This window comes from Eurytemora carolleeae, unplaced genomic scaffold (assembly GCF_000591075.1).
Source record: "Eurytemora carolleeae unplaced genomic scaffold, Eaff_2.0 scaffold604, whole genome shotgun sequence".
NCBI classification, from domain to species: domain Eukaryota; kingdom Metazoa; phylum Arthropoda; class Copepoda; order Calanoida; family Temoridae; genus Eurytemora; species Eurytemora carolleeae.
The window spans coordinates 55995-71107 of record NW_019396514.1 but is presented as its reverse complement, the minus strand read 5'-3'; the positions used below and the strand labels follow the sequence as shown (position 1 = coordinate 71107).

The 15113-nt window shown below is 31.1% G+C and overlaps 1 protein-coding gene across 1 annotated transcript in view; it reads left to right on the top strand.

Annotated features, from left to right (window-relative positions):
• LOC111704689 (glutamate receptor ionotropic, kainate 1) overlaps nt 1–15113 on the top strand; it is a 32694-nt gene that overhangs the window by 3543 nt on the left and 14038 nt on the right. The window contains exons 5-6 of the mRNA XM_023477002.1: nt 3630–3677; nt 3808–3850. Coding sequence (XP_023332770.1) covers nt 3630–3677; nt 3808–3850 — 91 coding nt within the window. The remainder of the gene's footprint in view (nt 1–3629; nt 3678–3807; nt 3851–15113) is intronic.

Below are 15113 nucleotides of genomic sequence, written 5' to 3'. Positions count from 1 at the left end.
AAAAAACAAAAAACAATATTCAATAAGTGGTCACTCAACTGCAAAACCAATATACAGAATTATCAGCCGGCCATGAAAAGTCAGAAAAGTTAAAAAGCTTCCAGAAACGGAGCTCAACACTTTTAAATTATTGTAAACAAACACAAGACAATTGTGGTCTATTGTGGCAATAGACCACCACAAATACACAAAGGTTACACAGATTGAAGACATGTTTAAAAAAGAAGATACAGCTGTTAAAATTTAACCTTATTCGTTCATTATGAAAGAATAATTAAAAAAAATATTTTAACTAAAAAATCTTCATTTATCAGCCCAAAAAAAACTCCAAGAACTTTATAATTTTTTCACTGTTTTAAACCTGAATTTATAAAACGGAATCTTTACTTTATTGTAGATAAAATTTTATCCTGGCAATATACTAGAGTTGTTTTTTTGTTTTTATGTTCATACATCGTCAAACGTAACATTCTAAATGTCTAATGAACCAATAAATAGAATTTAAAAGGTTTTGTTCATAGATAAATTTTTTTGCAAACTCCGCATTTTTTCTATTTAAAAGATTCTGAAACATGAAAAAATGCAGGAATTGTGAGAAATAACTTCCACTGAAGGAATAAAATAACTTCTAAACTTGCAATCTTTTAGAATTCATAAACTCCATAAACTCAAAATAAAATTTATACCCCTCCCCCCCCCCCCCCACGGTGGAGTATTTTAGGGGGTCACGGAAGGGTGACTGCAGTTTTGTCATCATAAATCTCTAAAACTGCTTTTGTCTTGTGTTTAATGGTGAAAATTGACAAAATGAATATATTCTGATAATCTTTTCATTTACAAACATTGTATGAATTGTAGCCTGCATTGATCTTATAATGATTTCAATTTATAATTACTTTTCCCGTTCATATATTTAGCCTTGAATGGATCCTGTAAATCCCTAATTTATCTAGATAATGTCTTCGATACAGAGAGCTATTTCGAAAGAAAAACATATTTCTTAAAGCAAAAGGACAAGAAAGCACATCGGTTTCGGGATAATCTAAATATACGGATAAATTCAAACAGCCAAATAGAAAAAATTTAGGGGCGCCAGCAGCACGCCAAAACATTGATTTAGTCAGAGTAGCGGGTTGGAAAATCCTATTTTAAGAGTTTTCAATGAAATAGCGGGTTTTCGGTCGAAATTCTAAACTAAATCATAACATTTAAACAACTTATAGAGACTTCTCTCAAACAAAATTCTTAAGCGGTCAAGTCTAATTTGACATAAATAAGAGGTTTATGTGCTCCCCCTTTCGTTCTTAAAAGATCATTTACAGATTGGATAATTTTTCTTTGTAAATTCTGTTCATTTTCCCGTTTTCACCATGTTAATAAGAGTATTAATGCATATTTTTACAAGAAAAAATTTCAAAAGATTAGTTTGGGCGTTCTATGGAGACGGAAGCTGCAGCAATGGGTGCTGAGCGCTGCGTTTAGGATGGGCTAGGGGGTTGAGTACTGCAGCTATAAACTTGTTTGGTGGCCGAGCACTGCAGCTAGAATATATGTGGAAAGTTGCCGCTTGCTAAATTGCACTGTTGTGAAGTTGCCACTTGGGAAAAAGCCGTTGGAAAAGTACCTAAGCATCTGTATTCTTTTCATGATAGCTCTTTGAGAAAAGTACTTATGATTGAAAACATATAAGATTTCAATCTTACGTGACATTATTTTATTTTAACGTGATTATTTACACAAAAATAACATAAATACGGGTCAATTCACCTACGTCATTTTCTGCCATTTTACTCTCTTTTTAATTGGATATCGAATATCCTTCCACGCACCTGGCAGACCACATGGCCGAGGGTTTACAAAAACATAAAATATTTACTATTTATTATTATGAAACTTTAAATCTAGGTTTATAGAATAGGCAAGGGTAGATAGATAAAAAGCAAAAGAAGTGAAAACTCTATGTATTGTGGATATTGATATTAGTACTTGGTCTGATCTCCTCTTTTGGTTAATCTGAAGATTAATATAACCTTTATTTGATAGACAGGTAAGTGTCTGTAGCTGGCAACCATTATTGGTAACATGTATGTAAACCCAAATAGATTCTAGATGACAACCTAGAATTTGTACACTCAGCTGTATTATTACCATAGAGAATAGAATATATAGAGAGGAATTAAAAGAATCTCTCGGTATGAATTTTTTCAGTCCCTTTCAGCCTGAAAGGGAGTTCAAAGTGTACAAATCATGTAAATGTTCACAAATTATATGCAATAGAGTACATTAATACAGTATGTTCCCTAGACTATTCATTTCAATTTCGAATTTTTTAAACTGTTAAATAAACTTTATAATGAATTAGGTGAATAAATAACATCATATGATTTATAGTTATAACGGAAAATCATCGTTTGTAAAGTGGAAGGCAAAGAGTCTATGTGAAATTGGTCAATTATGAAACCAGCCTATTTCATAATTTGGTTTTCTTTTAACAATAATTTTAGATTTTCTATAAAATGATATTCCAGGGCCCAACAGGTTATATAGCATAAATATGTGAAGTACACCTGCAGTATGGAAACAGTACAACAAAATGGCCGTTTTACACTTTTTTCTAGTTAATTCCTCTCTATATATTCTATTCTCTATGATTATTACGTAACAAGTGTCAACTGAGTTTTATGTATCCGACAAAATTATCAATAATAGTGATAATTTTGGAATAAAGTGCTTATTTTACGGTAAAATAAGTGCAATTTTGTTTTCTCTTTTTTCCGTTTTTACACTTTACTAATGTGAGAACATTTCTTTTTCCTTGTTATATTTAACGCCATTGCAATGATACTAGCGCTGTTGCAATGATACAGTTTGCGCTGTTTCAATGATATTTTGCGCCGTTGCAATGAAACAAAGTATTGAAATTCTCCTCTCTTGAAAGAACCTTAAACTTCTTTTACTCCCGCCTCCCATATACATTAGTTAGACGGTAAAAATGAACCTGATCCTAAACCTGATTCTGATCCTGAACAAAACAGTGAACCTAAGTCAGAAAAGACTTTGAAATTTAAAACTGAACCCATTCCATCCGAGCTTGAACCTGGGCCACGCCTGGCCTAAATCTACCATTCAATATTATTAATACTATGTTCGGATTTTGTCAGTATACTGTATGTTCAATATGTCCCAAAAAAACCACGGAAATAAACCAGAAACTATGATGCCAGGATGTGAACGTGTACACTGGCTTACTAAGAATAGGCTTTGTTATACCGCTAGTGAATTTCAAAAAATTTCTTTGCGATAATTGTAAAACTTTTTGTAATCTTTAAATTTCAATCAAAGAATAAATATTTAGATTTCAAAAGTTTTCAATTACAAAACTGAATTTACTTGATCAACTAAAAATATTTAAATCTTATATATCACACTTTGAAATTTTAAGCTTCCTTTGAAATCCCAAAAATAGATATTCCCTATGTAAATATTATGATCAAACGTTAACGAATGTTTATCTTTTTTAGCTCTTTGCGAATAAATGTGAAAAGCAAACTTCAGTATTGCACAATTTTAGAAATGGAATGTTTAGATTGAATATTATTTTTAGAAATCTGGGAAAAGTATAATTTTAGGACAATTCTTTCCTTGCTGAACGTGCAACATGTCAAGTACTCTCCAAGGTAAAATATGAACGTGCAACATGTCAAGTACTCTCCAAGGTAAAATATGAACGTGCAACATGTCAAGTACTCTCCAAGGTAAAATATGAACGAAAAAATTTAAAAACATTTATAACTATTTTTTGCCTAGGGTGTTGTGGCTGTCTTTGGGCCGCAGAGTAAAATAAATTCAGGTACCTGTTAAAAAAAAAATAAAAAAATATAGAAATTTTAAACACTTTCTTATGCAAGTCAGACAAAAATAATATTTTCATGTTAAAGCTTTGAATGAATTTGTAATGTGCAATGTGCATTCTTAAATACAAGTTTTCAGAATACATACTTGGATATTTGCAAATTAGCAAATTTGCAATATTTGACTTTTCTAACTAATACAAACCCCTTATTATAAGCTAAAATGTACACTTAAAAATCTTAATTTTATAAACATACAACTGTTTTGTTTGCTGTTGGAAATATCTTGAAAAAAAAACATCTGATTTTATTTCATATCTCAATAAAGGCTGTATAAAAAAAAGTTTAACCTTTTGAGCCAGCTACAGTTAAACCCTTAAAGGGGGTGACCGGCTATGTAAGGTAGTTGAACTGAGTATGCAGTGTTGTCGAAAACTTCTTTAGGATTCATTTGAAACATATTTCACTTTTTAAAGATCTGTAAATCCTGAGTTTGAGCAAAAATTCGACGTTCAAAACTCCTGATTTGGGGGTAGATACGCTTTCAGAATTTGTTTTTTTAAATTATTAAATAACGACAACGAAAAATTAAGTAAAAATTATACAGTAATCTAATTAGATGACTAGGAACATATTTCACAAAAGAAACTTGTCAATAAATCAATGCTAAAATCGATTATTTCGTTTTCATTATTATATTGAATTTCTAATTTTCTTTGAATTTATTCGCAGATTTCTTCAAATTCTTTAAATGTTGTCTTTTCAATAATAATTATAGAAAATCTGCAAACATCTTTGTGAATAACAAGAAACTAGAATAATGAGATAATAGAAACTAATAATTGAATAAGATTACTTATTTTCGATGATAAGATTAATTTTTATTGTCTCAAAATGTTCCTAAACATGGCATCTGTAGTTTATTGTAGAATATTTTTACATTTTATGTTGTCGTTAATTAACCCTATCCCCACTGGGGTACTTGAAAACCAGGATACGCTGGGGGGGGGGTCAATTTGACCCCCCCCCCTCTAAATCCCATGTTTTATGTCCAAATATGACAAATGAAAGATCATTAGAAAGCTCTAGTGCTCTACTTTTAGAATCTGCAAAAAAAATTTGCAAATTTGCGAAAATTGAATTTTTTATCGCAAAATCCAGTTTTATAGTAAAAATGTTTGCAAAAAAAAATTTGTCCAAAAAATGACAAATTATACATTTTTGAAAAGCCCTTGACCATGCCATTTTAAATATGCAAAAATTTTTGCAAAATTTTAAATAACCTGATTTTTAATCAAGAAAAACTAAAAATGTGCAAATTTCCTTTGACAGGTTGTTTGCAAAAAATTTGCAATTTTTTTTTCGCAAAACTTGTGCAATCCGTTTTCTCATGTCATAGGCTTTCCAAAAAGCTAAATTTTATCAAAATCTGACAAGTGAAAGTGGGTCAAAACAAAGATTTAGTTTGCTACAGGCAAAAGCAGTCATTCAGGCAGTGTGCCTGAGGACTCAGGCAGTTAGTATTAAAGCCCGGTTTTAGGCCTAAAGGGAGGGCTTTGGGTATGTAAGAAAAGTCAGAAAATTTCAACAGCCTCAGACCAATACTTTTTGAGTTATGCAAAAAAAACTAAAGGGGGGATCAAAATTGACCCCCCCCCCAGCGGGAATAGGGTTAATAATTTAAAAAAAACTAATTCTGAAAGCGTATCCACACCCAAATCAGGAGTTTTGAACGTCGAATTTGCGCTCAAACTCAGGATTTACAGACATTTAAAAAGTGAAATATGTCTCAAATGAATCCTAAAGAAGTTTTCCACAACACTGCGTCTTCAGTTCAACTACCTTATATAGCCGGTCACTCCCTTTAATAACGAATACTTCGAAAGAATTCATCAAATGTTGTATTCTTCACTTTCTATTAATGAAATGCTGCAGATATTTAGTTTTTTAATTAAATGACTATATGGAACTCTTTAAAACTGTTCCCGCATATTCATGGCTATTTATTTATTTTCACAAATACTAAAATTTACGAAACCGATGTATTCATTATTAAGGGTTTCACTGTAGCTTATTCCTTTGCAACTAAAGTTCAAATATGTAAACATTTTTTAGCGCTAATTTTTATGATTTTTGGCAAACAAATTATTTTTGCATTATTTCTTTCAACCATTATCTTTTTTATCATATCATTATCTTTTTTTTTGCAAAGTTGTTTTATTATGGAGAAAGTTTTTTTTTCTGTACAGAAATTGAAAAAAATATAATTGTAACAAAAGATAGGTTATTATAGACTTAAAGTAAATTTTGTCTAGAAAATAGAATATATGATAACTTTAAATTAATAAATAACATTTATTATAATTCTTTGCTCTTAGTAATTGTACTTATCATAAAATGGTAAAGACCTAATCTAATCTAAATATGGAAATAGATTTTGATTATCATACAATTACACTACACACTTTCCCAAAACCATTCATTTAGACACAGTATTGTAAATACTGTAAAAAAAATTGTTTTCAGAGTTTTCACTAAAATAGAATTGCCTGTTTAAGTTAGATTTTTAGAACTTTCACTTTTGAACCTCTAAGACACTTCTCCCAAGAAACTTGTTTTGAGAGGCCAAGCCTTATTCACTTGAATAAGGCTTAAAGACATTAAAAAACAACAACAACAAAAGTCCTGCCGTCCAATTTAAGATCTTTACTATACCAAAGAGCTTTTTCATAGATTTTGATTCAAATTAAAGTTCCAACTTTATTGTTTTTTTTTTATAAAAGTATTAACTTCTGCACAAAATATTAAAACTGAGCTGAGAATTTGATCATGCTGGTATTTACTGTCTATTCTATTCATCAAAATGTTGAAAAAAGGTCTGAAAGGAACTATTAGCGTAATTACAAGTGATCCTCCATGCAAAGATGGCAATGTTAAAACTAGATTCACCGACACTGGGTCAAACGACACAGGATCAAACGACACAGGGTCAAACGACACAGGGTCAAACAACACTGGGTCAAACGACAAAGGGTCAAAAGCGCGACAAAGGGTAAAACGACAGAGGGTCAAAAAATGCGACTAAGGGGCAAATTTATTTCAAATTTTGACATCTGTTAGACAGTTAGACACCTGTTTAGTTTTTATCCATTCTTTTTTTACTAACACTGTAAAAATTTGTTTACTGAAAAAATCATTATTAATGGTTTCTATATTTATGATTCAATGCAATAAATGTTTTTGTCTACAAAACTATGAAAAAAAGGTTATAAATATACATATAAAAACTACATATTGTACTGCTCTTACTTCAAATGTTTACTTGTCAGACAATGCTGTCAAGTTTGTCATAAATATATTAAATGAGACTTGGTCATATGTTTGTAGGACATTAACGGACTTAATAGTCAAATTTATCGATAAGAATGGCTCTAGCATCGAATTTTTCAGCAATCTTATCCCAACACCTCAAATAACTTACACCCGTTTCTTGTTTACACTTGTCTTCTTGTAATGATATCCCTGTTCATCTACAATGATCCTACCACCTTGTCTTGCAGCAATAAATGTTGCCAACCCGACCATTATGGAAGCCAGAATCAGACTAAAGTTGTAAATTTTCAAAAAAGTTTGGCAGATTTTTGTGATTAAAATTGCAAGTTTCCAATGATTCAAATCAAAAAATATTTTTATCATTTTGACCTTTTGTCGTTTGACCCTTTGTCGCACTTTTGACCCTTTGTCTTTTGACCCTTTGTCGTTAGACCCTTTGTCGTTTGACCCAGTGTCGTTTGACCCTTTGTTGGTGAATTGTATATGCACTTTTATTGGTCTAATAAAAATTGTAACAAATGTTGTCTTCTCTAATACTTTAGTCGACCATACTCACGGGTTTTCAAAGTTCTGAGGGAAGCATTTTTTATATCACACAGCTGAAAGTCGGAATTTAAGAAACTAGAGGCCCAATTGAAGGAATTTAAACCACTTCGCTGAACCACAAAACCCGCTTCCAATCGAGCCCTGGCTCAAATTTCGAAACACTATAATATACAATTTCAAGTGCCACCAACCATATGTTTGAGCCGCATCTCAAATTTTTGACGTGGCTCAACTTCTTTTAATCCGGCCTTAGGTCCAGTAAATTTTAAATGCTTTATACTCATACTGGTGAGAATTTTGACAGACTGTTTTTGTGCTGCATTTGCTCTTTCACAAAAAAAATTTACTAAATTAGTCAATAAATCCATTTTATATGTGTTAGCCTGCAGTGTTCATGTCCTGTTAAGCATGCAGCAGAGCACTGGTTAGGTTTATTGACAAAGAGAGAGAGAGTTGACCAACCTTGATGTCAAACTTATCTACTAGTGAAATTTCAAAAGGATTAATATTTAAATCAATGTTAAATCAGACTAGAAACCCTTAATATCTGTACATTGAAATTGAAAATATTGTATGATGGAGAATCATTTTTTCAAACCACTTCCTAGTATTTATTGAAGGGTTTCTGTTTTGTGTAAGAATTAAATTTTATTTCTTTCCTTTCTTTCTTTGTACACAGCCCACATGATTCCATCCTGCCTTAATTGTTTGCATATGAAATGCTGGTTTATAGGACCGGCTATTAATATGTTAGAATTTAAAAGTTTTTATCAGGGCATACTAAACCTTTTTTAATGAATAAACAACAGATTTTTTTAATAATTTGTATGCATATTTATGCTGTTTTAGAGCATTTTCCTCAAACATGTAAAATATCAATTTTATTAAAAAACACATATTTAAACATTTTCTGGTTTAATCATCGTCAATAAACTTGCAAGCAAACAGTAATACAATCGGGATAGGACTTAAACAGACAATATCATAAAATTAGCATTACAAAATTAAAAACTATAGACCTCCTAATAAATTTATGATCAATCTAATGAAGATTTTTAGAACTAGCTATTCATCTGCATTATAGATAACAGACTAAACAAAATATGTTTTGTTTTTTTATTAGGGCAAAACAACCCTTTTTAATGAATATAAAAAGATGTTTGAAAATTTGTTTACATTCTGTAAAACATATGTACCTACCTTTAGACTGGGATGGCTAAAAAACTAATCTTTTCCACAATGGTATACTACTAAAACATATAAAAGTAAATAACTAATATTCTAGGGATGAATCATGGTACCAATTAAAAAAGCAGAAATAACAAGTTGCAAAATATTGTGCATGGTCCTAAATGTTTTAAACTCTTCCCTGAAACATGGATTAATATCAATTTTATTAAAAAACACATATTTAGACATTTTCTGGTCTAATTATCGTCAATAAAATTGCAACCAAACAGAATGCAACAGAGATAAGGCTTATACAGACTAAATCATATAATAAACAAATCAAATTTTCAAATAAGTTGATCCATGTTTAGTTTGATGGAACTAAAACTGATCCACCTCGATAGAAAGGTTTACTGAGATTATTAGTATCTTCTATCCAGTTGATTCCATCAAATTCCTCCATTGATATTTGAGATGCCGCAGCATTTCCGCCACCAAATACCCTGAGTTTACCATTAAACACATGCATATCATGACCCCATCGCACCCTTTTCATATTATTAGCTTTTCTCCACTGTTTAGCTTGTATATTGTACACTTCTACACTTTTAAGCAACCAAACACTTCCCAATCCACCGGTAACATAGACTTCATTATTGTAAACAACACACCCAAAAACTGCCCTAGCTAACTCCATGCTTGGAAGGGTCTCGATGTGATTTCCATTTATGTCATACTTTTCCATTGCTGATATATATAAGGTGTATAATTATAAGGTGTATAATAACCTCCAATCACCAAAACTTCAGTAGAGCTTATTGCTACACTACAATGGGCATCTCTTCCGTAAGTCAGATTATTGGCCAGAGTAGTCCAAGTATTACCATCAAAACGTTCAATAATATTGAAATATTTACCTCCCCATGAGCCACCCATAGACATAATATAATTTCCAACAGTTGTCATACTTGCATGATATTTTTGTTGATTTACACATTTTGTCAGTAATTTCCAGTTACCCCCAACATTTGAGAAACATGCATTAGTGTAAGAGTTATATATTTAGATAATTCCATTCAGCAATGCAACACCTCCTTGTCCAAAAGTACCTAGTTCGGTTGGCAGAGGGAACTCAAATGGGTAAGATTGAGCAGTGTTTATTCCATCTCCAATAAGGAACACTGTTTCACTTTTATCAAGGCAAGCATCTGATTTTAGGAACACAAGCATTGATTCTTCCTCTTGTATATCCTCCATAAACTTTATATTTGCCAATACACAGGTGTTGGATTCTTTGTCGAAATGAAAAGAATTGCAGAGTTTATTGCTATTATGGCATTTGAGAGAACAAACCATGCTGTTGTATTCTTTGCTCTCAGCAACTATTGATTTTTCCCAAAATGAGGTTGAGACCTTCCAATTCTGTTCATACTTTATACCCTCAGTCCTTAACACAATCAAGCTTTATGAATAGGGTTTTAAAAAAAAAATTCTAATGTGCATTAAAAACCCAATAAAAACTTTTGGACCGTAAGAGTATAACTTTTCCAGACTAAACTACAAATAAATCTACCATCTAGATTTATTAGTATATGTCAAACTATTTCTGTTGCTTTTAAAGCATGGATTAATTCACAGTTTACAGCTAGTTTGTCAATGTGGTACAAAAATTTCAAATTTTTCTTATTTGCTATATTGGCTATTGTTTTATCCAAGCCACCCTCTCTACTTATCTTATTTTTAAAGCTTTATCACTGAATCTTGGCTTTTTTAATATTGAATGGGACCAATAAAAATGTGGAAAAGGAAAACACCATTTTATAAATGTGTGTTATGAGCTGATAAAGAGGTTGTTTTCCAGTATTTTGTTAAAAGTCAACTAATTAAGTGAGATGGATCTGTTATAAGGTGGAAAAGAGATTGTTTTCCAGTATTTGCTTAAGAATCAACTAATTAAGTGAGATGGATCTGTTATGGCTGAAGAAATTGTTTTCCAGTATTTGCTTGAAACCCAACTATTTAAGTGAGATGGATCTGTTCAGCTCAATCAAAAATGACGTAGGTACAGATTTATCAGTTCTGTTTTCAAGAGCTTCTCTACAGAATTCTAGATCATCATCCTGAGGTATATTTGTGTACAATCCTGTAACATCTGCAGAGAATAAAATAGAGTTGGCTGGTAAATTATCTTTGTTAATTTCTTCAATACATCGCAAAAAATTTGGAGTATCCTGAAGATAGGATGGGTGTCAGTTGGAAAGGGATTTCAGAAAACTGTCCACAAATAAATTTATATTCTCTGTGTAACTTCCTGAGCCACTGATAATAGGCCTACTTCGTGGACTATCTCCTGGAATGTGAGTTTTATGTACTTTGAACAGTTGATAAAACTTTGCTGGAATCTTGTCATCAGCCAGCATAGCTTTAAGTTCTTCAGTTGTGATGAAATTCTTATCAGCTGCAGTATCTAAAACAGACTTTATCTGTTTCTTTGTTTCTTCAACTTGTACATAGTACAGATTTAGTGTTCCATTCTCTTGCAGTTGTTGGTTAGAAAGTTTGTTCAGACAGGATTCCATATAACTCTCAAACTTCAGAATTATGATTCCTGCACCCTTATCACAAGGTTTTATAGTGATCACCTCGTTTCTCTGAAGACTGATCAACTCTTTAAGAGCTTTTAATTCTCCAAGAGGTAGGTTAGGTCTGATTTTATTTCTATTCTCTGGGTCTAGGATTTCTGATTTAACTGCATGACAAAACATTTTAAACTATTCTGGTGGTTTATGATTACGAGAAAGGTTAGTTTTTTCCTTTCTGAAGTTTGTTTCTTTGTGTGAGACCACTTAGCAAAAAATCTTGAGAAATGGTTTTGAGGTAAATTAGAGATTTCAAAACTTCTAGGAATTAAATCAGTTCTTAAACATTCTGGTAGAAATACTCTATTTGAATTTACGGAGTGAAACTTTCCTGTGAGAGACATCAGTCGATTATAGCAGAGTCCTGATTCATCATTAGAGAAAATTTGATGGTTATTTGTGGAGTGATGTGTAGAGGATACCATTCTGGTTATTCTAGATCAGATGGAGTTCAAAGAAAAAGAATTTATGTATGTTGCAGTTGTGACCAAACCTCTAGTATTTACTTTATAAGGAATTTATAGGATCCATCAGGGTTCAGGTAGATTTAAAATTCAGTGATGGTGATGGACCAAACCTCTGTAGAGTAAAAAAGTAGATGTTAGTTCCACATTTATATAAAGTATATTTCGGTCTGGGTTGACCCTCGTCAGTTCTAACCATATAATAACCATCAGAATCGAAAAAAAAAAATGTAAAAATCACAAGGAGATAAACAAACAAAAAGATTATTCAAAATAAAAATTTGGGCTATTTGCTTGAAACTATTTAAGTGAGATGGATCTGTTATGAGCTAGTAAGAGATGGTTTTCCAGTGTTTGCTTGAAAATCAACTAATCAAGTGAGATGGATCTGTTATGAGCTGGTAAAGAGATTGTTTTCCAGTATTTGCTTATAAATCAACTAATTAAGTGAGATGGATCTGTTATGAGCTAGTAAGAGATGGTTTTCAAGTGTTTGCTTGAAAATCAACTAATCAAGTGAGATGGATCTGTTATGAGCTGGTAAAAAGATTGTTTTCCAGTATTTGCTTGAAAATCAACTAATTAAGTAAGATGGATCTGTTATGAGCTGGTAAAGAGATTGTTTTCCAGTATTTGCTGAAAATCAACTAATTAAGTGAGATGGATCTTTTATGAGCTAATACAGAGATTGTTTTCCAGTATTTGCTTGAAACCCAACCATTTAAGTGAGATGGATCTGTTATGAGATGGTAAAGAGATTGTTTTCCAGTATTTGCTTGAAAATCCCAACTATTTAAGTGAGATGGATCTGTTATGAGCTGGTAAAGAGATTGTTTTCCAGTATTTGCTTGAAAATCAACTAATTAAGTGAGATGGATCTGTTATGAGCTGGTAAAGAGATTGTTTTCCAGTATTTGCTTGAAACCCAACTAATTAAGTGAGATGGATCTGTTATGAGCTGGTAAAGAGATTGTTTTCCAGTATTTTGTTAAAAATCAACTAATTAAGTGAGATGGATCTGTTATAAGGTGGAAAAGAGATTGTTTTCCAGTATTTGCTTGAGAATCAACTAATTAAGTGAGATGGATCTGTTATGGCTGAAGAAATTGTTTTCCAGTATTTGCTTGAAACCCAACTATTTAAGTGAGATGGATCTGTTATGTGATTGTTAAAGAGATTGTTTTCCAGTATTTGCTTGAAAACCAACTAATTAAGTGAGATGGATCTGTTATGAGCTGGTAAAGAGATTGTTTTCCAGTATTTGCTTGAAAATCAACTAATTAAGTGAGATAGATCTGTTATGAGCTAATAAAGAGATTGTTTTCCAGTATTTGCTTGAAACCCAACTATTTAAGTGAGATGGATCTGTTATGTACTGATAAAGAGATTGTTTTCCAGTATTTGCTGAAAATCAACTAATTAAGTGAGATGGATCTTTTATGAGCTAATACAGAGATTATTTTCCAGTATTTGCTTGAAACCCAACTATTTAAGTGAGATGGATCTGTTATGAGCTGGTAAAGAGATTGTTTTCCAGTATTTGCTTGAAAATCAACTAATTAAGTGAGATGGATCTGTTATGAGTTGGTAAAGAGATGTTTTCCAGTATTTCCTTGAAAATCAACTAATTAAGTGAGATGGATCTGTTATAAGGTGGAAAAGAGATTGTTTTCCAGTATTTGCTTGAAAATCAACTAATTAAGTAAGATGGATCTGTTATGAGCTGGTAAAGATATTGTTTTCCAGTGTTTGCTTGAAAATTAACTAATTAAGTGAGATTTATCTGTTAAATATCTCTACATTGCAAAACATCATCATCTTTCATTCGACTATTTAAAATCATAAATTGAGTTTTACAGTCATCTTTCTTCAGCACATTTTTTTGGATCCACTGTTATAAGCTATATCTTTTACCCCTACAGTAATTATAAAGTGTAGAAGTTTAAAATTTTCTAAATCAATGTTTTAAAATACCTTTCTGCTGGGGTTAAAGCTATTGTAAGTAACAAAAGTAGTGCTATCTGTAAGACAGGCATTGTAAAACTGCTACCAAGTAACTGTGACTTTAAATTATAACTTAATACTCATAGTCATAACCTACACTTAAACATAATATGGATATTAAACTTAGTATGGATAATAAAAACATAATCTATTCTGATATATATGTTCATTATGTTTTATTGTATGATCAATTTTAGTAATGGTCTGTCTGGCTAAAAATTTAATAATCAGTTATTCATTATACATGGTTTAATGATTGATAATTTTTTAAACAAATCCCCACTATCAAATTATGAATTAATGGGTTAGAAATGCATTAATTTATGCGATAGTATTTCATTGCCTATGATGATTGATAATTTTATATTAGATTTATCTGCTGTCCTGACTCTTTCAGGGCCTAAAATCTCACTTCATAGCGCTTTGGAAAAAATATTGACAAAATCTGAAAATTTTCATTCACAATTGTTAGCTATTTTATTCATACAAAAGAGATGTGTAACTTATTCGCAAATTCAACAAAAAAATCATGCATCCAACAAATGATTAAATAACTTTTGAAATACAAGTTAAGATAATCAATTTTTGTTCATTTTTAGCACAAAGCATTCAAAATTGTGTTAAATAACTGTGGTTTAAACGGGACTGTTAACTTATTTGGGTAGTTTAATGGTGAACTAAACATTGGTATTAGTCTTACTTTTCAAAGATAACTGTGGCAGGAAAAAAGCCACTATGAATGAAAACATATAATATTTCAATCTTACATTGAATTTACTTCAGTTTGATGTGAAATTCAACAAGTTGAGTTGTTTAGACAAAAAATTTTCTGCTTTTACTTGTTCCTATAATTTAACTTTTAAGAAAAAAAAATTTATTCATAATTATTTAGCCCCTGTCCTCTTGTATAATGGACTCTAATGGAAGTATTTCAACAACATATTATTATTAAACTTTCTTTTTAAAATATTTATCCACAGCATAGATATGACTAACTAACATAAAACTAACATCATTTTTTATGTGCTTGATATAAAATGTGTTTTTAATATTCATCAATTTTATCAAAATCATTCTAATTATCAAAACATTGAGCTTTAACATAT